This window comes from Oncorhynchus nerka, linkage group LG13 (assembly GCF_034236695.1).
Source record: "Oncorhynchus nerka isolate Pitt River linkage group LG13, Oner_Uvic_2.0, whole genome shotgun sequence".
Classification (NCBI taxonomy): domain Eukaryota; kingdom Metazoa; phylum Chordata; class Actinopteri; order Salmoniformes; family Salmonidae; genus Oncorhynchus; species Oncorhynchus nerka.
Window position 1 is genome coordinate 47,685,850 of NC_088408.1, and position 25,752 is coordinate 47,711,601.

The 25,752-nt window shown below is 41.0% G+C and overlaps 3 protein-coding genes across 4 annotated transcripts; 1 reads left to right on the forward strand and 2 right to left on the reverse strand.

Moving 5' to 3' along the window:
• The first annotated feature begins 222 nt into the window (after positions 1-222).
• rars2 (arginyl-tRNA synthetase 2, mitochondrial) lies at positions 223-10,742 on the forward strand. 2 transcript variants are annotated; one of them, XM_029677154.2, is made up of 21 exons: positions 223-389; positions 715-788; positions 1,055-1,136; positions 1,451-1,553; positions 1,779-1,862; positions 2,026-2,123; positions 2,277-2,332; positions 2,475-2,558; positions 3,806-3,882; positions 4,032-4,190; positions 4,454-4,560; positions 6,157-6,252; positions 6,369-6,429; positions 6,532-6,608; positions 8,264-8,388; positions 9,069-9,136; positions 9,373-9,482; positions 9,618-9,713; positions 10,026-10,100; positions 10,204-10,267; positions 10,567-10,742. In XM_029677154.2, exons 2-21 carry the CDS (start codon positions 743-745, stop codon positions 10,651-10,653), a joined length of 1,755 nt encoding a protein of 584 aa, XP_029533014.1. In that variant the 5' UTR covers positions 223-389; positions 715-742; the 3' UTR covers positions 10,654-10,742. The 2 variants fall into 2 exon arrangements, with proteins under 2 accessions (XP_029533014.1, XP_029533016.1); XM_029677156.2 differs by lacking the exon at positions 1,055-1,136.
• A 1,094-nt stretch (positions 10,743-11,836) lies between these two features.
• Positions 11,837-20,699, reverse strand: slc35a1 (solute carrier family 35 member A1). Its single transcript, XM_029677157.2, has 8 exons — positions 20,520-20,699; positions 19,964-20,144; positions 19,612-19,771; positions 18,057-18,209; positions 14,556-14,622; positions 14,288-14,464; positions 14,004-14,138; positions 11,837-13,638 (listed from the first exon to the last, which is right to left on the reverse strand). The coding sequence occupies exons 1-8, from the start codon at positions 20,527-20,529 to the stop codon at positions 13,505-13,507; spliced, it is 1,017 nt and encodes a 338-aa protein (XP_029533017.1). The 5' UTR covers positions 20,530-20,699; the 3' UTR covers positions 11,837-13,504.
• A 111-nt stretch (positions 20,700-20,810) lies between these two features.
• Positions 20,811-23,729, reverse strand: LOC115140434 (cilia- and flagella-associated protein 206). Its single transcript, XM_065026980.1, is given in 10 exon segments — positions 20,811-20,980; positions 21,100-21,201; positions 21,204-21,228; positions 21,329-21,348; positions 21,351-21,539; positions 21,819-21,925; positions 21,981-22,180; positions 23,304-23,329; positions 23,513-23,603; positions 23,712-23,729. Coding segments are annotated over 10 exon segments (948 nt in total).
• Positions 23,730-25,752: the final 2,023 nt, after the last annotated feature.

The window sequence follows — 25,752 nt, forward strand, 5'->3', positions numbered from 1 at the left end:
AGAAAATGTATCACTATGAATACAAAATAAATGAAAAAGTTAGTACTGCATAAATATATCATTATTTGCAAGAGCATATTTAATTTTGGTATCACAGTCTGTGTGACGACAGACGACGCCAGAGAGCGTCGAAGTGGAAATCTAACGTGCCACTCTTCTATGACGTAGTCGGCAAATACACCACTATGATTGGATGAAACGTGTGAGGCTGAGTTCAAAGATCACTTAAGCAGGAAATGAGTGTTTGAATGTCATCAGCTGCAAAAGCACACATGAATGTGATATGGAATAATCTATTTTATGACCATTGAATGTAATTTATGAAAACACGGCATTGATGTTGACGTATGCACATGGCTTGTTATTTCAGAAGAAGTATTGCATCGAAGGTAGTGCATGTGTTCTGTGTAATTTGTGTAGTTGGCTAACGTTAGCTATGTGGGGTTTCATTTCGTGCGTAATGTTAGAAAATAGTATCCGCATGTTTGTGCCTGTCATTATTCTTAAGAACCAAGATGCCTTCGGTTTGTTTAAATTTATAACTATAATTTCTATCGGCCAATTAACATTGATAGCGGAGTATTCTGAATATTTCAAGCTGGTCAATGTAGGTAATCACGACTTCAAAACATACCAATAATCTATGCTATGGGGTTCAATTGACACAACAACAATGTGTATTGCAGTTTTCATATTTGACCTCTCTTGGTTTAGCTCTCTAGGGCTTTGGGACGGTCTGAAGATGCCTTCATTTCAGCTCTCTGTGCTATCCCAGTCTCCAAAAAACAGTTAAGTGTGAGTGTGCAGAGGTGGAAAAATACCCAATTGTCATACTTGAGTAAAAGTAAAGATGCCTTAAATGCCTCAAGTAAAAATGGAAGTCACATACTACTTGAGTAAAAGTATTTGGTTTTTAACTATACTTAAGTATTAAAAAGTAAATGTAATTGCTAAAATATACTCAAGTATTAAAAAATACAGGGATGAATAATTTCACATTCCTTGTTTTAAGTAAACCAGACAGTAACATGTTCTTGTTTTTATTATTTTACAGATGGCCAGGGGCACACTCCAACACTCAGACATAATTTACAAACGAGGCACCTAAATGTTCTGTCCTGCTTAGCATTCAAGATGTAACTAGTACTTTTGGGTGTCAGGAAAAATGTATGGCGTAAAAAGTACATTATTTTCTTGAGGAATGTAGTAGAGTAAAAGTCGTCAAACATATAAATAGTAAAGTACAGATACTTTAAAATACTACTTAAGTATTTTTAATGGATATTTTTACATAAGTACTTTACACCAGTGTGTGTGTGAGAGGGGGAGAGAGATCTACTGAATGAAGTCTCAGTCCTAGTCTGGTCCTTACAGATCCCTCAATCAAACATGATTATCACTACACAGTCACAATGTTTCTCAATAGTTCTTCTGATATTGTTCATCTCAGGCAATCCCCAGATTTCCGGCTGTCCGTCAACACTCTGCTGAGGAATGGGATCCTGCCAACTAATGGAGACCTCCAGGCACAGACAGAGGCTCTGGCCAGTCAGGTGGGACCAATAGCGTTGTAGTCTAGATGCAGATCTTGGGTCAGTTTAACATTTTCCACACTAATTGGTAAGGTTTTGATTTGGGGGAGGAGAAACTGATCCTAAATCGTTACCTAGGGGAAACTTCACCCTGAAACGTTTAGTAGTCAGTCACATACTCACACTTTGCTGATATTTAGATTTAATCCTCCTGTCAGAATTACAGTGCATGCTATTTCCTTTCAGTTAAAGCAAGACAGTGTGGTGGAAGAAATATTTGCTGGACGGGGAGTGATACACTTTAGAGTTAGTCGGAATCTGTTAGTACAGGTGAATATGCCTTTTTCCCTACTCTTTTCATTTTGATCATGTCAGTCGGAAAACTGCAGACTCTGTTTGAAATATTTTTATCAACCAGCGTGTAGGAATAGAATGTATATAAATGAACAAGACGGTCTGGAAAGTCTACACATTTGTTTTTGTTTTGTTTCAGAAAGTTTTAGAGCAGTTGTGCCAAGAACGTCACAAATTTGGTGTGAAAAGTGAACTTTTCGATGGCCTCAAAAAAGGAACAACTGTGGTGGAGTTTAGGTATTGAAATATGTTCTCCTCAAACTTCCATTCTTTTGTATTGTTTCAGAGTCTAGGATGTTGAGGCAAAGTGTTAAGAGGCAAGCACTAAAGAAATAGCTACCTTCTTTTTATGAATTTATTAACAATATTTCCCTTTTGTTTTTCTTACAGTTCTCCAAATATTGCCAAGAAGTTTCACGCTGGACATCTGCGTTCCACCATTATTGGTGAGACTCAGTTGAAGTTCTTTAACATACCAGGAGAGGGCAGAGTTCATTTTTGATATTGTTCCTTACCTCAGGCTAAATTCAGGATGTGTTTGAAATATTGTATCTATTGTGACTGAAAAATGCACTGTTATTTTTTTAGGTAACTTCATTGCCAACCTGAAAGAATCCTTGGGAAATAACGTCATTAGAGTGAATTACCTAGGAGATTGGGGCATGCAGTTTGGTGAGTAAAGCAGAGCAGAAGAGCATAAAGAATTCCACTGAGAAGCTGTAAAGGTAGACTCAGTGAAATGACGTAGCCGCGAGCATCAAAGCAGATATTGCGACGCGTGAGATGCAAGACTTCGCTCCCACAACGTCACACACATCTGTCTTTTATTATTGGATCAGTACACCTGGGGACAATAATTTCCTCCACACTAGATGGACGTCATATTGTACAATTTGTGTCTTTTGTTTTCGTAGATCTATGTTAGATGGTTGCATTCGTGGCGGCAGCGTAGCCTAGTGGTTAGAGCGTTGGACTAGTAACCGGAAGGTTGCGAGTTCAAACCCCCGAGCTGACAAGGTACAAATCTGTCGTTCTGCCCCTGAACAGGCAGTTAACCCACTGTTCCCAGGCCGTCATTGAAAATAAGAATGTGTTCTTAACTGACCTGCCTGGTTAAATAAAGGTAAAATAAAAAAAATAAAAAAAATTCAAGACCAGGTCGTATTTACTGATCTGCTTGTCAGTATCAGCAGAGTGAGATACTAATTTGTGTCGTATTAAAAACATGTTGATTGTCTCCAGTCATATAAAGTGTAGTAAAATTGCATGAAATGTGTTTCTAAAATGCCAAATTCTTCCCATGCAAAGAAAGGATAAGAAACCTCTCTGATTAGGCCTACTCACTGTGTGCTCAGGCATGCGTTGTTCTGAACTGAGGTATATTATTAGCCTAAATTATGACTATGCAATCACATTAGGAGTAGTATCTTGCATTATTTTGCAAATGGAATGATGGATGCATGCAATCCTTTAGTGTAAAAAAAAAATTGGCCTTGATGTGACTTGATAGGTTGTATATCTATTTTACATTGGAATATATGTGCCTTTCCTCAGTTGAGTCAATTTATGAGGAGGTTGAGTAGTGGTTGACATTGTATATGCCGTTCCACAGACCTTTAAACCTAATATTGTGGTGATAATTAATTTTTTAAATTTTTAAATTTGAAATTTTTCTCCAAAATATAATTTTAGAGTTTAAATTGTGTAGAAATGCAGTAAATGAGCTTCAACTTCCTTTGGGGGATTTTACTTTGGGCACCTACGTCATATCAGTCTATCTTTAAGCAATATAGATCTATATGTGATTTGATTACTTTTTGAAAATAAGAATGATCGTTTTTGCTGAAAGGTATAGTAAACCATTGCCTTGGGAAATGGGACCAGGTTTCCATAACCTCTTCTTTGCCTGTGGATTTTAGGTTTGCTGGGAGCTGGCTTTCAGCTCTTTGGCTGTCAGGAGAAATTGAAAAAGAATCCCTTACAACACCTATTTGATGTAAGTTGTGAGAATCATAGTAGTTCTGAGAGAGAACTTGAACCACTGCCCTCTTGTGTTGTGTTTTTTTATACAGTCATGTCAGCAGGTGTGAACACGTCTTTGGCGGCCTTCCCTTAAGTTTGTTTGTGTGTATACATGTCCTGTAGGTTTACGTTCAGGTGAACAAGGAGGCGGAGAACAATGAGGTCATAGGACAGGCGGCCAGAGAGTTCTTTAGACAGCTGGAACAGCAGGAACACCAGGCCTTGTTACTATGGAAACAGTTTAGAGAGATCACAGTGGAGGAGTACCAACAAGTCTATAAGGTATTGACCCGGCCGGCACACCTCTGACCAACTAGCCAAAAGGCTTTTGTAGGACTAAACTTTTGCCTAAACTGTTTTATTAAATTAAAACAGTAATGTACACTACTCAAGCAAACACTGTTTGTATTGATGCCCATGCACTGCCTAACATGAACTCAGACAGGGTTGTCATTCCAGGGACGTGCACAAGACGTCAGCGCCTTTGTAACACACCGTTTTGTTATCAGATGTCAATATTGATGCAATGTGTTTCTGTTTCTCAGCGCTTAGGGGTTCACTTTGACATCTACTCTGGAGAGTCTTTTCACCAACAACAAGCCCAGGAGGTGGTGCAGCAGCTACAGAGACGAGGCCTGCTGAAAACCACAGAGTATGTCACGGAAGCAAACATCCTTATGAGTTATGAAAGAGCATTGTGTAAAAAGTCTGGGTAAATGTCATACACTAAGCAAACTGTCACCACATACCTTTAAGTAAACATTCCCACCCAACATCTAGTACTACTAGGTGTTAAATTAAACGGAGAAATAATCTATGGATTATTTATAGGTAAGTATGTAGAAATTAATAAGAAATAAAACAAAAGTGTGCATTGATCACAGTTAACAGTGATAGTATATGTAGAATAAGAGTGTCCAATTAACAAACAAAAGTGATGTGTGTGTATATACACTGCTCAAAAAATAAAGGGAACACTAAAATAACACATCCTAGATCTGAATGAATGAAATATTTTTATTAAATACTTTTTTCTTTACATAGTTGAATGTGCTGACAACAAAATCACACAAATTATCAATGGAAATCAAATTTATCAACCCATGGAGGTCTGGATTTGGAGTCACACTCAAAATTAAAGTGGAAAACCACACTACAGGCTGATCCAACTTTGATGTATTGTCCTTAAAACAAGTCAGAATGAGGCTCAGTAGTGTGTGTGGCCTCCACGTGCCTGTATGACCTCCCTACAACGCCTGGGCATGCTCCTGATGAGGTGGTGGATGGTCTCCTGAGGGATCTCCTCCCAGACCTGGACTAAAGTATGGCGTTGGTGGATGACATCCTAACATGGCGTTGGTGGATGGAGCAAGACATGATGTCCCAGATGTGCTCAATTGGATTCAGGTCTGGGGAATGGGTGGGCCAGTCCATAGCATCAATGCCTTCCTCTTGCAGGAACTGCTGACACACTCCAGCCACATGAGGTCTAGATTTGCCAATCTTGGTGTTCTCTGGCAAATTCCAAACGTCCTGCACGGTGTTGGGCTGTAAGCACAACCCCCACCTGTGGACGTCGGGCCCTCATACCACCCTCATGGAGTCTGTTTCTGACCGTTTGAGCAGACACATGCACATTTGTGGCCTGCTGCTGGAGGTCATTTTGCAGGGCTCTGGCAGTGCTCCTTGCACAAAGGCGGAGGTAGCGGTCCTGCTGCTGGGTTGTTGCCCTCCTACGGCCTCCTCCACGTCTCCTTATGTACTGGCCTGTCTCCTGGTAGCGCCTCCATGCTCTGGACACTACGCTGACAGACACAGCAAACCTACTTGCCACAGCTCGCATTGATGTTCCATCCTGGATGAGCTGTACTACCTGAGCCACTTGTGTGGGTTGTAGACTCTGTCTCATGCTACCACTAGCATGAAAGCACCGCCAGCATTCAAAAGTGACCAAAACATCAGCCAGGAAGCATAGGAACTGAGAAGTGGTCTGTGGTCACCACCTGCAAAACCACTCCTTTATTGGGGGTATCTTGCTAATTGCCTATAATTTCAACCTGTTGTCTATTCCATTTGCACAACAGCATGTGAAATTTATTGTCATTCAGTGTTGCTTCCTAAGTGGACAGTTTGATTTCACAGAAGTGTGATTGACTTGGAGTTACATTGTGTTGTTTAAGTGTTCCCTTTTATTTTTTTGAGCAGTGTATATATGTGTGTATATATATATATATATATCTGTTAACAGGAAGGGGACAGGCGTGGTGGATCTCTCTTCAGCTGGAGACATGTCCAGCTACTCCACAGTACTACGCAGTGATGGGACATCTCTCTATATCACCAGGTCTGTGCTGCTTTAGAAGGTTGACAGTGTTGTTATGACTGGTGTGCAATACTTTAGTAATTATCAAGTGACACGTGAGTCATGATGATAATTTTTGTCATGTTGTGTCTTTCCAGAGATCTTGCTGCAGCTATAGATCGAAAGGAAAGGTACAATTTCGACGAGATGATCTATGTGGTAAGCATTCGGCCAAACTGCTCTAACACTCAGCAATGGCTACAAAAAGCAGTGTTATATGAACTTTTATCTAAACGTATTATCATTTGTTTCTTTGTGAAGACAGACAAAAGTCAAGGGATTCATTTCCAGCAGCTGTTCCAGATCCTCTTGGCTATGGGACACTCGTGGGCTGAGAGGTAACGCTGTGTACACAGCTGTCACAATACAAACAATCGATTTGTTTCTACACATAATCCCATACTAAATCTATTTGGTTTCATGGTTTGGTGTGTCCCCCCGCACTGTTATGCAGTTGTTTTATCCGTTATGTTTATCCTATGTTATATTTATGTAAGCTCAGCAAAAAAAGAAACGTCCCTTTTTCATGACCCTGTCTTTCAAAGATAATTTGTAAAAATCCAAGTAACTTCACAGATCTTCATTGTAAAGGGTTTAAACACTGCTTCCCATGCTTGTTCAATGAACTATAAACAATTAATGAACATGCACCTGTGGAACGGTTGTTAAGACACTAACAGCTTTCAGACGGTAGGCAATTAAGGTCACAGTTATGAAAACTTAGGACACTAAAGAGGCCTTTCTACTTACTCTGAAAAACACCAAAAGAAAGATTCTCAGGGTCCCTGCTCATCTGCGTGAACGTGCCTTAGGCAGGCTGCAAGGAGGCATGAGAACTGCAGATGTGGCCAGGGCAATAAATTGAAAGGTCCGTACTGTGAGATGCCTAAGACAGCGCTACAGGAAGACAGGACTGACAGCTGATCGCCCTCGCAGTGGCAGACCACGTGAAACAACACCTGCATAGCATCGGTACATCCGAACATCACACCTGCAGGACAGGTACAGGATGGCAACAACAACTGCCTGAGTTACACCAGGAACGCACAATCCCTCCATTAGTGCTCAGACTGTCCGCAATAGGCTGAGAGAGCCTGGACTGAGGGCTTTTTGGCCTGTTGTAAGGCAGGTCCTCACCAAACATAACCGGCAACAACATCGCCTATCGGCAAACACCCACCGTCGCTGGACCAAACAGGACTGGCAAAACGTGCTCTTCGCTGTTGCGGTTTTGTCTCACCAGGGGTGATGGTCGGATTTGCGTTTATTGTCGAAGGAATGAGCGTTACACCGAGGCCTGTACTCTGGAGAGGGATCAATTTGGAGGTGGAGGGTCCGTCATGGTCTGGGACGGCGTGTCACAGCATCATCGGACTGAGCTTGTTGTCATTGCAGGCAATATCAACGCTGTCAGTTACAGTGGTACCCTTCCTGCAGGCTCATCCCAACATGACCCTCCAGCATGACAATGCCACCAGTCATACTGCTTGTTATGAGCATGATTTCCTACAAGACAGGAATGTCAGTGGCCAGCAAAGAGCCCAGATCTCAATCCCATTGAGCACGTCTGGACCTGTTGGATCAGAGGGTGAGGGCTAGGGCCATTCCCCCAGAAATGTCTGGGAACTTGCACGTGTCTTGGTGGAAGAGTGGGGTAACATCTCACAGCAAGAACTGGCAAATCTGGTGCAGTCCATAAGGAGGAGATGCACTGCACTGCAGTACTTAATGCAGCTGGTGGCCACACCAGATACTGACTGTTACTTTTGATTTTGACCCACCCTTTTGTTCAGGGACACATTATTCAATTTCTGTTAGTCACATGCCTGTGGAACTTGTTCAGTTTATGTCTCAGTTGTTGAATCTTGTTACGTTCACATAAATATTTACACATGTTAAGTTTTCTGAAAATAAACACAGTTGACAGTGAGAGGATGTTTCTTTTTTTTTGCTGAGTTTATATGTAGGTATTGTTTCATCTGTTTGGCTGCAGGTGCCAGCATGTGCCGTTTGGCCTGGTGCAGGGTATGAAGACGAGGCTAGGAGAGGTGGTTTTCCTGGAAGACGTCCTGGATGAAGCCCGGGCTAGGATGTTCAGGAACATGAGCCAGTCCAAGAGTAAGGACACGACATGGGATTGATTATAGAGATTTTTGGCAGCGTCCCAAATGAAAGGAATTTCCAGGTGAACAAAAGAGAAGGGCAGCCCCAGATAAAAGTCCATCAAAAATGTATTACAAGTTGCAACGGGGAGATGCCACCCAGCAACAGAGGCAGAGAAAATGTCTATTTGGCCTTCATTATACAGTACCATAAGTAACTGTTCTGTAAACACCAGCCCAATAGGCTTGTAGGAAGTCAAAACAAAAGGCAGTGACTTCCTCAGCTGCTAAAGAATTGCACAACATTTCACAGAATACCAAAATATTCAGTGAGTCCTTGTACCTCAATCACTATCAACAGATATGAGTTGAATCCATAACATACTGCATTGAGTCTAGTGACCACCAACCCGAGTGTCACAAGCAGAACACTGTAAATCATGTGTATTACAGAAAGGGAAAATATATGAATACGCTAAACTATGTACCACTCTAAACTGAATACGAACTTTATTCATCTTAAATATTCCCATTACACCCTATTTCCTATATAGTGCACTACTTTTGCCAGGTGACATAGGGCTCTGGTCAAAAATAGTGCCCTATGCGGGGAATAGGTTGCTATTTGGGATTCAGCCTAGGTGTATAGTTATTAGTCATTAATAATCTGTCAGTTAACATTCTTTATCTCCTCAGCCACCAAGGAAATGGTGTATCCAGAAGACACAGCTGAGAAAGTGGGGATCAGCGCACTCATAGTTCAGGTGAACAAATTTGACCCAACCTTAAAGAATATGACATACCAACCAAACATCCTATTCTTCAAACTTACCTACCTGCTGTATGAAACGAAGGGCAAACAAAGGGTAAGAACACTGTGGGTCTGTAGGTGTAGCGACAGCTGTGTCTTTGGAAATAGGTTATTGAAGCATGAAAACAATGGAAGATTGCTGCAGGTTATGCTCAGGCATGACCCTGTTTTCTGTCTTTCTCGTCTCAGGACTTTAAAGGGCCTCTAGGATCAGACTACAAGTTTGACTGGGACAGGATCCTCCAGGCCCAAGGTGATACAGGGGTGTTTCTACAGTACACACATGCCAGACTCTGTAGGTGAGTGATGAGGAAGCATTCATCATTTCACAAACTGCAGGACTTTCAATAATATAGAACGTTAGTACAATACATAAACTGACTCTTGATTAAGCAACTCATTGTCTGACTTCTCACCAACTGTCGTCATTTCAGTTTAATACATCGGTATGGCGACGGAGAGGAAGGTGCCTTTGACCCGTCACTTCTTCTAGATCAGAGGAGTATTTCGATACTCCAGCACCTCCTTCGGTAAGCGAATGCCCTCTAACCCCACACATAGGAGAATGGTCAGGCTTACTCTTCACTGATTACGTGTTGGGCCGGGATGGTTCCCTAACCAGGAACTATTCTGAGCCCTAATTAAAGTGTACTGGAAGCCAATTAAATAACCTGCTCTCATTCCTGTTGCATTTGATTACATCATAGAGGAATGTAAGCATGTGTAGGTGGGGTACTCACCTACACGGTCAGTGTCGCTAAATAAATGCAGTCACACCCGAACATGCTGTTTTCCATTGTGATCAAAATATTTATCCTACATCATTCACTATCTACTTTCAGCTATGACGAAGTTCTATACCAGTCTGTACAGGATCTGCAGCCAAAACATCTCGTCAACTTCCTTATGACACTGAGGTAAGGAGCAGGGTGTTTAATGTCTGACATCCAGGCAGTGTGGACAAGATTATATTATTATATTACCTAATCATAAAATGTCTTTGTTCTCCTGCCTGGCTAGTCACCTGGCTGCGTCAGCACACAGGGAGCTGCCAGTGAAGGGAAGCCCTCAAGCTGTTGCACAGGTAGGTAAACACGGATCATTTGCTCATATATCTTATTCAATACAAATAGCCTGAGACCCAAGGTAGGAAATTCCACAATGTGCATAAGTGTCATTTCAGTCAATGGATGCATTTAGGGCCTGGTGTATTCAGATTCAATGCTATCCATTAATTGTGAATACAGGCATAGCCATATAGATTACAAATCTACTTTTGACCATTTGCTAACAGGTTTTAGTACCGTCCTTTGATAAGGAACATGTTCATGATGTAAACCGTTGAGATGATGATTCAGATCATTTGTTCATCCTCGTCGATAGGCTAGGCTGCGGCTCTTCAGTGGTGTCTGCACGGTGTTGGCCAACGGGATGAAAATATTAGGCATCACACCAGTCGAGAAAATGTGACCAATCAACGCCTGCTTGATCAATGTTCCTGTGTATGTAACTACTGTTATTGAATTAATGTAAATAAATGTTGTCTTGATTTAACACTTCCACATGATAAATGACTGGTTTCTGGTTGCATCAAATCCAATTGTCTTTGCTTTGACAGGTTAGGGAACTGGCCAAATATCTGATGATATATTCCTGACAGATCTCGTTTTGCAACCATGCTGCTGTCAATCCAACCACACTGTGCATTCCACACTGTTGTTACAGCAAGGCCTACAGCAGACGATCCCTCCGAGCATTTCTCTGTACCAAACTTACTGTAATCTTCAATATGCAAAGTTGTTTGACAGCCTGTCCTACCTGTATTCCTTGTTGCCCAACCACTTAATGCAGGGTTTCCTAATTATTTGCATCTACTCAACACTAACTATCAACGCCATCACATCAGTAATGGCAGATTCTTATCGTAAGCAGCTGAGTTACTGCACACATTTAAGGCAGCGTTTCCCAAACTCTGTCCTCGGGACCCCAAGGGGTTTTTAAATAACCAATGAATCATGCTTTGATCATTTGAATCAGCTGTGTAGTGTTAGGACAAAAACAAAACGTGCACTCTTTGGGGTCCCGTGGACCGAGTTTGGGAAATGCTGCCTTAATTGTGTGCAGTAACTCAGTTGCTTACTAATCAGAATTACAAGTGATCTTTAATTTAAGCACCCGTAGTGGAGTTGCCAACAAGCGGATGCATCCGGTTTTCAGGGATGCAACCTAGCTTGTGAAGAAGCCGGATGTGAAGGTCCTGGGCTGGCGTGGTCTACGGTTGAGGCCAGTTGGATGTACTGCCAAATTCTCTAAAACTTTGGAGAAATGAACATTATCTGCCAACAGCTCTGGTGGATATTCCTGCAGTCAGCATGCCATACGCATGATCCCTCAACTTGAGACATCTGTGGCGAAACTGCACATTTTAGAGGGGCCTTTTGTCCACCGCACAAGGTGCACCTGTGTAATGGTCATGCTGTTTAATCAGCTTCTTGATATGCTACACCTAGCAAGTGGATGGATTATCTTGGCAAAGGAGAAATGAACACTATAGGGATGTAAACAAATGTGTGCACAAAATGAGAGAAAGCTTTGTATATGGAAAATGTGTGCTCCTATTTCAGCTCATGAAAAATGGGACCAACACTATATGTTCCGTTTATATTTTTGTATTCAGTATATACATGGACAAAGACAGCCACACCAATAACATGACTTTAACATGTAACTGTACAGGCACTTAGTGCATTCTGGAAGTATTCAGACCCCTTGACTTTTTCCACATTGTTACAGCCTTATTCTAAAATGTAAAATAAATTCTATCTACGCACAATATCCCATAATGACAAAGCAAAAACTATTTTTCTTAATTTTTTGTAAATTAATAAAGAAAGCCACTCGGACATTCAGACTTGTTCCGAAGCCATTCCTGTCTTGGATGTGTGCTTAGGGTCATTGTCCTGTTGGAAGGTGAAACTTCGCCCCAGTCTGACATCCGGAGTGTTCTGGAGCAGGTTTTCAATGATCTCTCTGTATTTTACTCCATCTTTCCCTCAATCCTGACTAGTCTCCCAGTCCCTGCCTCTGAAAACATCCTCACGGCATGTTGCTGCCACCACTATTCTTCACCGTAGGGATGGTGCCAGGTTTCCTCCAGACGTGGCGCTTGGCATTCAAGCCAAAGAGTTGAATCTTGGTCTCATCAGACCAGAGAATCTTGTTTCTCATCGTCCGAGTCCTTTAGGTGCCCTTTGGAAAACTCCAAGCGGGCTGTCAGGTGCCTTTTACTGAGGAGTGGCTTCCGTCTCTACCATGAAGGCCTGATTGGTGGAGTGCTGCAAAGATGGTTGTCCTCCTGGGAGACCTCTGGAAGGTTCACCATCAGGTTCTTGGTCACCTCGCTGACTAGGGCCCTTCTCCCCCGATTGCTGTTTGGCCAGGCAGCCAGCTCTAGGAAGATTGTTGGTGGTTCCAAACTTCTTCCATTTAATAATGGAGGCCACTGTGTTCTTGTACTTTCAATGAGGCAGATTTTTTTGGGGGTACCCTTCCCCAGATCTGTTTCTCGATACAATCCTGTCTTGGAGCTCTACGGACAATTCCTTCAACCTCATGGCTTGGTTTTTGCTCTGACATGCACGGTCAACTGTGTGCTGGTGTGTGCCTTTCCAAATCATGTACAATCAATTTAATTGACCACAGGTGGACAATCAATGGAAACAGGATGCACCTGAGCAAAGGGTCTGAATACTTATGTAAATAAGGTATGATTTTTATTTTCAATACATTTGCAAACATTTCTAAAAACCTGTTTTTGCTTTGTCATTATGGGGTATTGTGTATAGATTGAGAAATAATTAATTGAATACATTTTACAATAAGGCTGTAACTTAACAAAATGTGGGAAAATGGAAGCAGTTTGAATACTTTCCGAATGCACCGCAAATGCTCTCTCCCAGGTGAGATTCTGTCAGCTGTGTATATACATTCAGTACTTTGTCAATAGTGGAGTAGTTGACATTGACAGTGGTTCAACACAAATATTGTTGTCCATTACTAAACAGCAGTCCCACAGTAAACAAAAAATAAGGAATAAAAACCCAAATGGTATTTATTTTCTATGTATACATTCTGCCTCAGCGCCACACTTCCCTTACTTTATGCTCCATCATTACTGATATAATGATTCATCTAGATTGACGTTCCTTGCCGACGCTCTTATGGGACAACAGTAGACCGCAGTGTGAAAGAGGGCCTCATGGGCAGCTCCAACACAGAGGTCAGGAAAGACCATAAACCTTTGCTATTCCAGACCCAGGCTTCAAACAGTGATCAGTTTCTGCCTGGCCTCCTTGTCTGTGTCTGCTCTTGGAAGCTTGGTGGTGTCTTGTTTCGGAAGTCCATAAAGGTATATGGAGACACACACCAGCATTGCTCCACAAGCAAAGGTAGCAGCTGCATGAAAAGGGAAAATGGTTACTGCCATGGACTATTGATGAATTCACTCAAAAATATTTTCAGATTTTTTCACTTCTAATCAGTGTTTCCCCTATATTCATTAATTTAGGGGAAGAAATAAAGATACATTTCTGCCACGACACACAAATGGATAGTAGTTGACTTAATGACTGGAAGTTTATGGGAACAGGTAGCATATCATTGCGCTAGTAGCAATGTACCCCCCACGACCTTTGCCACAAAAGGCTGAAAATAAAAATACTATATTAGTACTCGAGTGTCAGAGACCACACAAAAGCCTAGTGGCTGAACAGTAACTTATGATAGTCCATGCCCACAAAGATGTGAATGATTTGACTCACTTATCTGTAGCCCAAACAGAGTGACGGATGCCACAGTAGAGAGAACGATGGCGGCTGCAGCAGAGAAGCCTTTCATGATATTGTCTGTGTACTTCACCACCACTGATGTGTACAAACCACCCACACTGGCCAAAACTGGAAGAAGAAAATACCAAATGTAAATGTAAATGTACCGCACAAATTTAGGTTAGGACATTTTTTTATTAAAAAAAAAAAACCCACATTTTTTTGCATTGTAGAAAATCAGGAATATGTTCATGTGTCAATATTAAATTTTGACTCACAGACTACAAAGCACACCCAAGGTGTGTAACCGTAGAAGAAGCCTTTCTCCATGACCTGAGCGCCCTCAGTCATGTAAACTCCAGCGAGGGTGACCACAATGCCAGACAGGTACATCTGGATGTTCCTCACCCATAGGGATGTGTCTGAGCTCTTTAGGACCTTCTCAAAGTACACACCTGCTCAAACACAAAAAAGGGACACCATTAGATTACCTGCCATTATCATCATAGAATATTAAAAAAGGTATAGAAGATAAAGCAAGATTACCTGCAAACCCGGAGCACAACACAGCCACAGCAATGGCCATAAACCCCAAAAATGGGTTCTGCTCCACCTAAAAAAGATTAGAACATATCGAATACACCTTACATACCAAGACATTTAGCCCCCAACTTTTTGACGCTTTTCTTTAGATCTGAAAAGGTATTGCCAGTAAACAAAGGAAAGCCTGTACTTTTAATTCCGCCAACTGACCAATTCATGATTGCGGTAAAGTTGTCTACGGCTTAGTATGAAACGTAGCCGTAATGCCAAAGCGGCATTGGCACAAACTACCATAGAATTAAGAATACTAGAATGGACATGAACCTTCTTATGATGAGATGATAAAGGTCAGACATAATGGTCAACCAAAGCTTGCCAGTGCTGTGATAAGTATAAAATAATGAATTTCTGCACTAGCCAGACAGTTTTAGAGGAACTGGCAAATGAACTGCCAATATTCCATTCAAACAACAGTCATTCTACCGGCTGAAATCAGTTGATGATAGGACTTAGACAACTTGTAAATGCAACTAGTACTGATATTGCATCATATAATAGCACTCACAAATAGACATTTATTTGCTAGGCAGCACCCATTACTAGGCTGTAACCATCCCATCACTTCACATAGTGCATTCTTAGTGGTGGGCTGTTCTCTGAACCACACCTGGATGAATCCATTAAGAATTACTGTGGGGTTGAATACCACTGAATGACGAAAATATTGGAATAAAGTAGGCGAATGCAAAAAGTCATGTATCAAATGGCTGCTTACTGAAACTCCCCGCCATCCAATCGCTATAATAGATTTACATCAGACTGATCTTAAATTGGTCAGAAATATTGAAAACATTATGGGATAATGCATCAACTTCCCCAGCTTCACATTATAGTAATCAGCATTGTGTAAGGGACAATCAACAACAAGTTGAAGGTGTGTTCATGGAAGGTGTGTTCCATGACGTCTAGAGGAGTGGAACTCACCTTCCAAGGAGTTGCATTGTTTTCCAGATAACGAGTTCATTATCTCTTTTATACCATGGCTATGATGTAACACATTTGCCGCTAGAAATGTGTTCAACATCCACTGAAGTAGCTAGCAAGTTCACTAGATAGCGACAGTAGTTGCCTTGGTAGTCAAACAAACAAACAGACTTGCTAGTTCAGCTAACAAAACCATCAGTACTAGCTTGCTATTATGAAAATCAAATTCAACAATGCCAATGTTTTCAATTCTACTTTTGCTTTCAAAAGCAACTCAAACACGTAAAAATGAACTATAGCCACTGAATTCTACCATGCAAATATACTGTGCATTATAGGGAAATAATAAATGCTCTAGAATGTCCTTCAAGCCAATCAGAAACAAGTATTCAACAATGCCATGGTATAATTAAGTGATAATGTCCGAGAAGCCGATGTTTGGAGGATATATTGGCACGGGGGTTGTTAGTCCCGAGACAAAGTCGATGGCTGGCAAACCGGGTTTTCCAACATATTGAAAAAATGATTGATAGTTTAATTTAAAAATATATTTTGATTAATTTGTTCATACTATTTCATCCTTACACAAGATATAGTCCTGACACAAAACTAGGGTTGCTACCCAAGCTGGCTGGTTGTTCGTTCTATCGGTCCGTTTGCCAAAAACACGACCCAGCCGTTCAGTCTTTTTGTTCTGCATCTTTGGACACAACCCAGTCGTTCGTCCTAAATGTTCCATTACTGTCTGGCAATGTTCTTATCACTGGCTTGCTAGCTAGCCAACTACTGCTAATGTACAGTCGCGTCAAACAGTGCATTCAGAATAACAGTGTGATGGCATTTGCATTTGTCGTTTAAGCTGTTTTCTAGTGACATTTATTTAGACACATCTATAACAATGAGCTAATGAGGCGTGATTTCTCCTGGCATAGAAAATGGGCTCTCTCCTCAGGACACTGTTGTTCAGAGGAGCTGGCCAACAACACATCTAACAACCTTTTCAAACTGAAACGGGAAAGACTGGAAAGTAGCTGAACTTCATTTCGTTTGACCTTTTTTCAATTGACATTTCTTTGTACACACACACACAAAGGTTGGGGTCACTTAGAAATGTCCTTGTTTTTGAAAGAAAAGCACATTTTGTGCATTAAAATAGCATTACATTGATCAGAAATACAGTGTAGACATTGTTAATGTTGTAAATTACTATTGTAGCTGGAAACGGCAGATTTTTTATGGAATATCTACAGGAACTCTGTTTAGAAGGCCAGTTGTATTGCTTCTTTAACCAGAACAACAGTTTTCAGCTGTGCTAACATAATTGCAAAAGGGTTTTCTAATGATCAATTAGCCTTTTAAATGATACATTTGGATTATCTTACACAAAGTGCCATTGGCACACAGGAGTGATGGTTGCTGATAATGGGCCTCTGTACGTAGATATTCCATTTTTTTTAATCTGCCGTTTCCGGCTATAATAGTCATTTACAACATTAACAATGTCTACACTGTATTTCTGATCAACTTTATGTTATTTTAACAGACAAAAAAATATTTTCATTCAAAAACAAGGACATTTCTCAGTGACCCCAAACTTTTGAACGGTTGTGTATATATCCATAAAAATTATGCCAGGTGATTCATGATTTTGACTGCCTGAGAAACGCTGCCTGCCTTTGTCTCGTCCCGACACGTTCATTACTATGGGACAGCTGGAGATCGAATTTGAATATCGAAACAATGTTGTAAATGTCAGGGAGACACAGACAGCAAGGTGTATACAAATCTCTGCTGTTAAACTAAATGTTAGTCTAAAATAAATATGAGATAATGAGCAAACGAATAGATAATGTCATCTATTCGTTTGCTCATCTATCACGGATCAGAAATGTTTCGCATGCAATAATGTAGCAGAAATCAAGTGTAGACCTATTAGTTTGCTCGATCGGCGTATTGGCAAATCCAAAAAGGTTGAAATGTGAACACAATGCTTTGGAAAATATAAATTGCTATTTTATTTTCTAAGGTTTCTAAAGCACATACAGGGAATCTTAATGTGTCTTATCTGTTTAATGATTTCATTTGCAAGGGGCAGCCATGTAGCTTATAGGCTGCACAGACCAGTAACATAAAACTAAAAATATGATATTCTATTCATGCCATTGGATGTATTTAAAAGGTTTATGCTGGCAATAATGTGGTAAAAATGGGCCTGTTTTGAAAGGGGGTCATATAAACATTGCACTGCCCCCAATTTAAAAAAAAACATTTTTACAGGCAACATTCCATAAATCCTATGTGAAAAGTGTATAAGATTCTTAATAAATAGACAAGGCAGAGAATTCCAAACCTCAGACTTGGGTTGTAAACAAGCCATTAGAACATCAGCAACGAACCAGTATACACTTTACAGGCCCATTGGCCAGGTCTCCCTTGTAAAATAGGTATTCTGACCTCAAATGGGACTTCCTGGATAAATAAATGTTAAATAAAAAGCCAAAACAGAAACACCAAGGGTACCTGGACTTTAGTGGCCTCTGCCGGTTTCCACTGGACCAGTGTGACACCTAAACACAGCATAAAGACTGAGAACCACTGCAGCCTGCTGAGAGAGCGGTTCAGCATGAGGACCATGCACAAGGCTGTGCACGGGATCTTCAATTGATAGGTCACCTAGGTAAGGAAGATACAGTGAGAATATGAGCCAGAGGGGAAGTATAGATACAGTACCAGTCAAAAGGTTGGATACACCTACTCAAAGGTTTTTTTAATTTTTTTTTTTACTATTTTCTACATTTTAGAATAATAGTGAAGACATCAAAACTATCAGTTGTGTTGTGACCAGGTAGGGGTGGTATACAGAATATAGCCCTATTTGATAAAAGACCAAGTCCATATTAATGGCAAGAACAGCTCAAATAAGCAAAGAAAAGATTACTTTAAGACATGTGTCAGTCAATACGCAACATTTCAAGAACTTAGAAAGTTTCTTCAAGTGCAGTCTCAAAAACCAGGCACTACGATGAAATTGGCTCTCATGAGGGCCGCCATAGGAAAGAAAGACCCAGAGTTACCTCTGCGGCAGAGGATAAGTTCATTAGAGTTACCAGCCTCAGAGATTGCAGCCCAAATAAATGTTTCAGAATTCAAGTAACAGACATCAACTGTTCAGAGGAGACTGTGTGAATCAGGCCTTCATGGTCGAATTAACCACTACTAAAGGACACCAATAAGAAGAGACTTGCTTGGGCCAAGAAACACGAGCAATGGTCATTATACCGGTGGAAATCTGTCCTTTGGTCTGATGAGTCCAAATTTGAGATTTTTGGTTCCAACCACCATGTCTTAGTGAGACGCAGAGTAGGTGAACGGATGATCTCCGCATGTGTCGTTCCCACCGTGAAGCATGGAGGAGGTGGTGTGATGGTGCTTTGCTGGTGACACTGTCAGTGATTTATTTAGAATTCAAGGCACACTTAACCAGCATGGCTACCACAGCATTCTGCAGCAATACGCCATCCCATTTGGATTGCGCTTAGTGGGACTATCATTTGTTTTTCAACAGGACAATGACCCAACACCTCCAGGCTGTGTAAGGGCTATTTGACCAAGAAGGAGGGTGATAGAGTGCTGCATCAGATGATCTGGCCTCCACAATCACCCAACCTCAACCCAATTGAGATGGTTTGGGATAATTTTGACCACATGGTCAAAGAAAAGCAGCCTACAAGTGCTCAGCATGTGGGAACTCCTTCAAGACTGTTGGAAAAGCATTCCAGATGAAGCTAGTTGTGAGAATGCCAAGAGTGTGATAAGCTGTCATCAAGGCAAAGAGTGGCTACTTTGAAAAATCTAAAATATATTTTGATTTGGTTAACACTTTTTTTGGTTACTACGTGATTCCATGTGTGTTATTTCATAGTTTGATGTCTCCACTATAAATTCTACAATGTAGAAAATCTTTTTAAAATAAAGACCCTTGAATGAGTAAGTGTGTCCAAACTTTTGACTGGTACCGTACATCCAGCCTTAATGTGAGATGTTCTGCAGAAATCAAGAAATGTGTAGTTTATACCTGATACACAGCTGCATCAAGATTGCTCAAGGCAATAAAGGCCATGTTATTCTGAACTGCATAGACCACAGAGGGAACACTCAGTTTCAGCAGCTCTTTTGGACTCCAAAATACATGTTCAACTATGGACGCTTTTAACCTGCCAAAGCTGCCAGTTTCTCTGCAAGGTGAAAATGAAGACAAACATGTATAAAAGCTGAGCTACTGGGACATTTATATTCATTCAACAAAATACTCAACACAAGGGTGTTCTACAGTATTTCTTCAAGGCAGAGACCAATGGAAAAAGGCTATCCAAGTGCATTTGGAACATGCACGGTTATGAAAACGGTAGTACATTGGATATACTTACTTGCTCAACATCCCAAGGCTCAAGAACAATTTAATAACTTCCGTGGTGCAGACGGCTGTTGTAGAGAAGTACATAACTGTTGATGATACTGTCCTTGTGTATCGTAATACCACGGTGTAAGTTGCTGCCACCAGTGTCATCACTGACAGACAGTAGACCTTGAACATCACACTCACTGGCTCTGTAGAGGGAGGACAATGATTCTTGACAGCATGAAGTGTGAAGTTCACAGAAAGTAAGACAATTGAGGCAAGGAACCGAAAATCAGTGTGGACGGCCACTCACTGAAGAGATTGGCATTCGTTAAAAGAACAATCTATATAGCCGGGGGATAAGTTTAGACAGGTACCTAGCTAGTTGTATCTGGACTCAGCAGGTGGCTAACTAGCTATTTCGCATTGCCCTTCCGTTCAGAGAAGCTGGACAGCAAAATTCCGAAGACAATTTGTTTAGTTCAGTGTATTAGGCTAACTTGTTGCGTTAAATAGTTCCCGAAACAGGAACTAGTAAATAACATTGCAAATAACGTTAAGCATAGCTAGCAGATTTAACTTACCGTTAGCCATGGTTAAACTTGATTGTTGTGATCCGTTGTCAGACGAATGCTTGGGTACTTAACGTGATCACCTACCGATGTGTCTGTCTGACGACACCTCTGACTGAACATTACATGTATGATTATCAGATATGAAATCCTGAATAAGGTCGTCTTCTTCTTCTTTGGTATCATGGCGTTCGCACATTATTTGTTTGTGCATACCGCCACCTAGAGTGCGGGAGTGTGGTGGCCGCTCATGTTACATTTTGTGATACAAAAATGAAAAGGAAATAAATTGCACCACTACACCTATATACCACTATTCAGCGGTGGAAAATTAGGTTTGGGGGCGTTGCTCTTGCTATCCCTCTTGCACTGGCACGCACCATCTTCGGGGAGGTAGGTTTGGGTGACATTATCCCTCCTCGTGTGAATTAGATTAGCCTGCATTGAGTGGGCTACTTTACTATGAAGATTGTCTTGAAAAAAAAACGTCAGGACATAAGACTGTTAAAAGGTTTACCTTCTTGAATAAAAAAAAGATCCAAGCAAGAAGACCATGGTAACAGTACACTCAATAATGAGCCAATTAAATCACTGACCAATTTGATTGCTTTTCTCCTCAGCTCCCACTCATTCCACTCGTATGAGTTCACAATGTTGGTTTACAACAAATAAGTGTCCACCTGAGTGCTGCTGTTACCAACAGTCTCTCCCCTGACTGGATCTGCAGAGACAGAATTTCAGTGCACTGTTGGTAAAAAAAAATATCACTGCCAAGTTCTGAAGATGGAATTGAAGAATTATGATATTGTAAGTGAACATACCTCAGAATGTGGAGTGACACGGGCAGTTGGAGGAGCTGGATAAGCTCAGGGGACCGCTTTGCTTTCTCTGCCACACGGGCTATGTACTCATCTGGTTTGGATCCAAATCTTAAACATGCCTCCTTGGAGCTGAAAACATAGTATTTCTCCCTATGTTTCAGGACTCCTATGCTTGGGTTGCATGAAAAAACATAGTCACTTCTTTTGAATATTTTTAATAATAAAAGGGGGAAATGTATTATTTGTACAACAATGTAGCAATATATACAATTGCCACCTCAAAAATCTACACACCTGGCCCATCCTTCACGAGTGTACTGTATAACAATGGAGACTGCTGAGGGGAGGAGGGCTCACAATAAAGGCTGGAATGGAGTCTATGGAATGGTATCAACCACATGGGCAATCACATGAAATGTGGTTGATACCATTCCATTGACTCCATTCCAGACATTATTATGAGCCCTCCTCACCTCAGCAGCCTCCACTTGTGTATAACCACAAATTCCCTTGTATTGCAGTGGTAATTTGTCAAATTCAGCTGTTATCTCAGGCAAGAGCTACTCTTGTGTTTTGATCTCAAAGGGGGTCAATATGGTGTAAGAAACGCAGAGCTATACTGCTGGTGAATGTGAGGGTGTTAACACAGTACTTACCTGAAGACTCCTTCATTTTCTTCTCGTCGTTCTTGATCTCCGACACCAGTATGTCCTCCAACTGAACATCAGGGAAGAGCTGGGACTAAGCAACCACGAAGGGCTGCAGGTTCACCATCATGTTACTGAGGCTGCTCAACAGCACCATCTCATCCTGAAAACCTGACCAATACTTTGCTGGAGCTGTGAAATGGGTCTGGAAGAGGACATAGAGTATGAGAGTTGAGGTCTAGAGATTAAGGGCCGGTTTCCCAGACATACTGTAGGTTAAGCATAACCCTGGACTAAAGAGCACTTTCAATGGAGATTCCCTTGCTTTTTAGTGTAGGACTAGATTTAATCAGTGTCCGGGAAACTGCCCTGTAATGGGAATATTTAAGATAACTAAGAGTGATCAAATGTATATTTCTGTAATACACATGCTTTCCATTGTTCTGTTTGCGACATTTTAGTTGCGGGTTGATGATTACTAGACATTATGATGAATGTTATAGATTGTTGTCATTTGTTCTCAGTTGAGCTGTTGCTCTTTGACCTTCTTTATGAGGGACAAGAAGGTCCCCAGCTCCAACTGGGAAAATATTATTTGTAAGGCAGCTGCTAAAAACACTCACACACACACACACACACACACGAGCAAAACAGGAACAAACTGATCAATGGTGGAAAATGGGATGATTCCCAAATTGTAAATACTATCACTTCCATGGCCAGTGTAATTACAAATTACCATTTTGCACTTTCCCTTCTTTGTGAATAGGGATACCTTAATTGAAACAATAACAAAGCATACTCCCCACCTCTGTTCCGGTAAAAAGCTGAGGGATGGGGCTGGAGAAATGTAACCACTCAAATTCATAGACAGCGCTATGGGTTTAAGGATTGACCATCCATGATATCAACATTATAGTTTTAATAAAGTTTTTAGGCTTTGCAGTGTTTGTTTAAATGTACTTTTATTACAAACACTGAAGAAAAACAAGCTTGTATTTTGGTTTCTGATGGGGTATGACAAGTTGAACTATGCTCATAAGGCATTCATTTTTATTCAAAAATTAATTAATTTATTAGTCCAAAAAATTGATGTAGCAACTAAGGATGGCCACTTTAACTTGTTGTACAAAATGAGAATAAAATAGTCCTTGTGAGTACCTGTAGCCTCTCGCACTGTTGTGATGTCTGTGGGGGAAACCAGACCTGAGCTCAGCAGAACATTACTGACAATCTTATTTATGGTAAAGGCCCTCCAGATCCTCACGTGTTTTCCCTCGGCTGTCAGGGATTTCTCGACTCACTGGGCCTAGCTTCGACTGAAGTACCTGCTGGTGATCCTCAAGGAACTCACCTGGGACACAAAACACGACCTTTGAGGCTAAACTGATGAATAGGTACAAGACCAGTATGCCATGTCTTTAGAAGGTACTTGACAATGGCCTCATGTCTCAACATAGATAGTGTTTAGTTAGTAGACCATATGAATAAAACGTTGGTTCATACATCCTTTGAGCATTTTAAAGCCCCCAATTACGTCGAGACTTGTAATTCATGTCAAAGTAGGCTCGCTTCTTGATCGTGTCAAGGGCAGGGCTCCCCTGGTCCATGAGCTTGTCCACACACAACTGCAAAGGAAAAACAACACGGATGACGATGAGCCCATTGCTCGAAGATCTCAGGCATGATACCAGCCAAACCTGGTTGTTATAATGAAATGGAGTGAATCTACACACTTCCAGAAGTTCTAACATCTTGCTGGGTAACAGTCCGATCAACTTTGAATAGAACTTGTGGGTCCAACACAACATTTTTACCGAAAAGGAAAAACATTGATTTAACAAAGTAGCTAAACACTGTCACTGACACTGCTTGCCTTTATCACACAAGGCTAACTAGCTAGCCACGTTATTAATTATACAGAAAAATATATATATAAATGCAACATGCAACAATTTAAACGATTTTACTGAGTAACAGTTCATATAAGGAAATCAATCAATTGAAATAAATAAATAATGCCCTAATCTATGTATTTCACGACTGGGCAAGGGCACAGCCATGGGTGGGCATAGGCCCACCCGCTTGGGAGCCAGGCCCAGCCAATCAGAATTTGTTTTTCCCCACAAAAGGGATTTACTACAGACATAAATACTCCTCAGTTTCATCAGCTGTCAGGGTGGCTGGTCTCAGACAATCCTGCAGGTGAAGAATCCAGATGTGGACGTCCTGGGCTGGCGTAATTACACGTGGTCTGCAGTTGTGATGCTGGTTGAATGTACTGCCAAATTCTCTAAAATGACATTGGAGGCAGATTAACATCTCTGGTGGACAGTCCTGCTGTCAGCATGCCAATTGCACGCTCCCTCAAAACTTAAAACATCTGTGGCACTGAGTTGTGACAAAACTGCACATTTTAGAGTAGCATTTTATTGTCCCCAGCACAAGGTGCACCTGTGTGATGATCCTGTTGTTTAATCAACTTTTTGATATGCCACACTTGTCAGGTGCATTAATTATCATGGCAAAGAAGAACTCCTCATTAAAAATGTTATATTTCTTTACTCATCTATTGTTTACCTGATACCTATTTTTACTTAATAATTGCACTGCTGGTTAGGGCTTGTAAGTAAGCATTTCACTCGAAGGTTGTATTCGGCACACATGACAAATAAACTTTGATTTGATATGTTTATAATTTTTGACAGTATTGTAAGCCAGGGACCCATCAGGAAAGCCACTAACGTTGCCGACACCATGCCCCATTCCTGAGCAATTTCTCTAATTATGTTTTTTAATTACACTTTCTGGTCGAGTATGTGACATGTTTTTAGCCTGCAAGCTATACTAGAGATCATGCAAATTCCCCACCTCTGTACCACATCTTCATGGTTGCCATGGTAATCAATGTAACACTGCATGAGCCACAGGATGTAAAAGTTGCAATGTTGTAACTGTAGTAGCTAGCATAATGCATTGATGCACACATCTTACTGGCCTTTTCATTAATTTCATGTCATTAAATAATCATTAATTATTTTTTTAAACTTTGCATAACATTGTCATGCAGGACTGTCACGACTTCTGCCGTAGTCGATGCCTCTCCTTGTTCCCGCGGTGTTCGAAGTCTTCGGTCTTCTTGCCATCGCCGATCCATTTTTCATTTTCCATTTGTTTTGTCTCGTTTTTCCACACACCTAGTTCTCATATCCCTCATTATGTGTTGTGTATTTAACCCTCTGTTTTCCCATGTCTTTGTGTGGTATTGTTTATCTGTTCATGTATGCACACATTAGGCTGGTTAAGCTGGGTTATGTTAAACCCTTATTTGTATTTCGTGTTAGTTGTGCTGTGTGCTTTTGGGTCGCCAAATAAAAGGCTCCGTTTTGCTACCAACTATCTGCTCTCCTGCGCCTGACTTCCTACAGCCCTTCACTCATATCCTGACAAGGACATAATGGAAACATACATTTTGATAAAAATATTTATTATAAAAACAGACATTACATACACAACTTGGTCTAGATGAAGGGAGCAAATCTCAAGCATGGAATGTACAGTTCAAAAAGGAGAGGCTGGAAATTTAACTCAACCTCTGACCAAGAACTAACGTCAATGAGCTGAGTATTCATCGGTCTCCATATTTTAGCCCTTGGATAAGGCCTTTCCATTTCACAGGGGTTGATTACGGACTTCCACTTAAGACCTGAGATTAAGATCACATGGCAACCTCACTTCTTTAGAGTAGAAAAACACATGGCAGTTCTTAAAAAACAC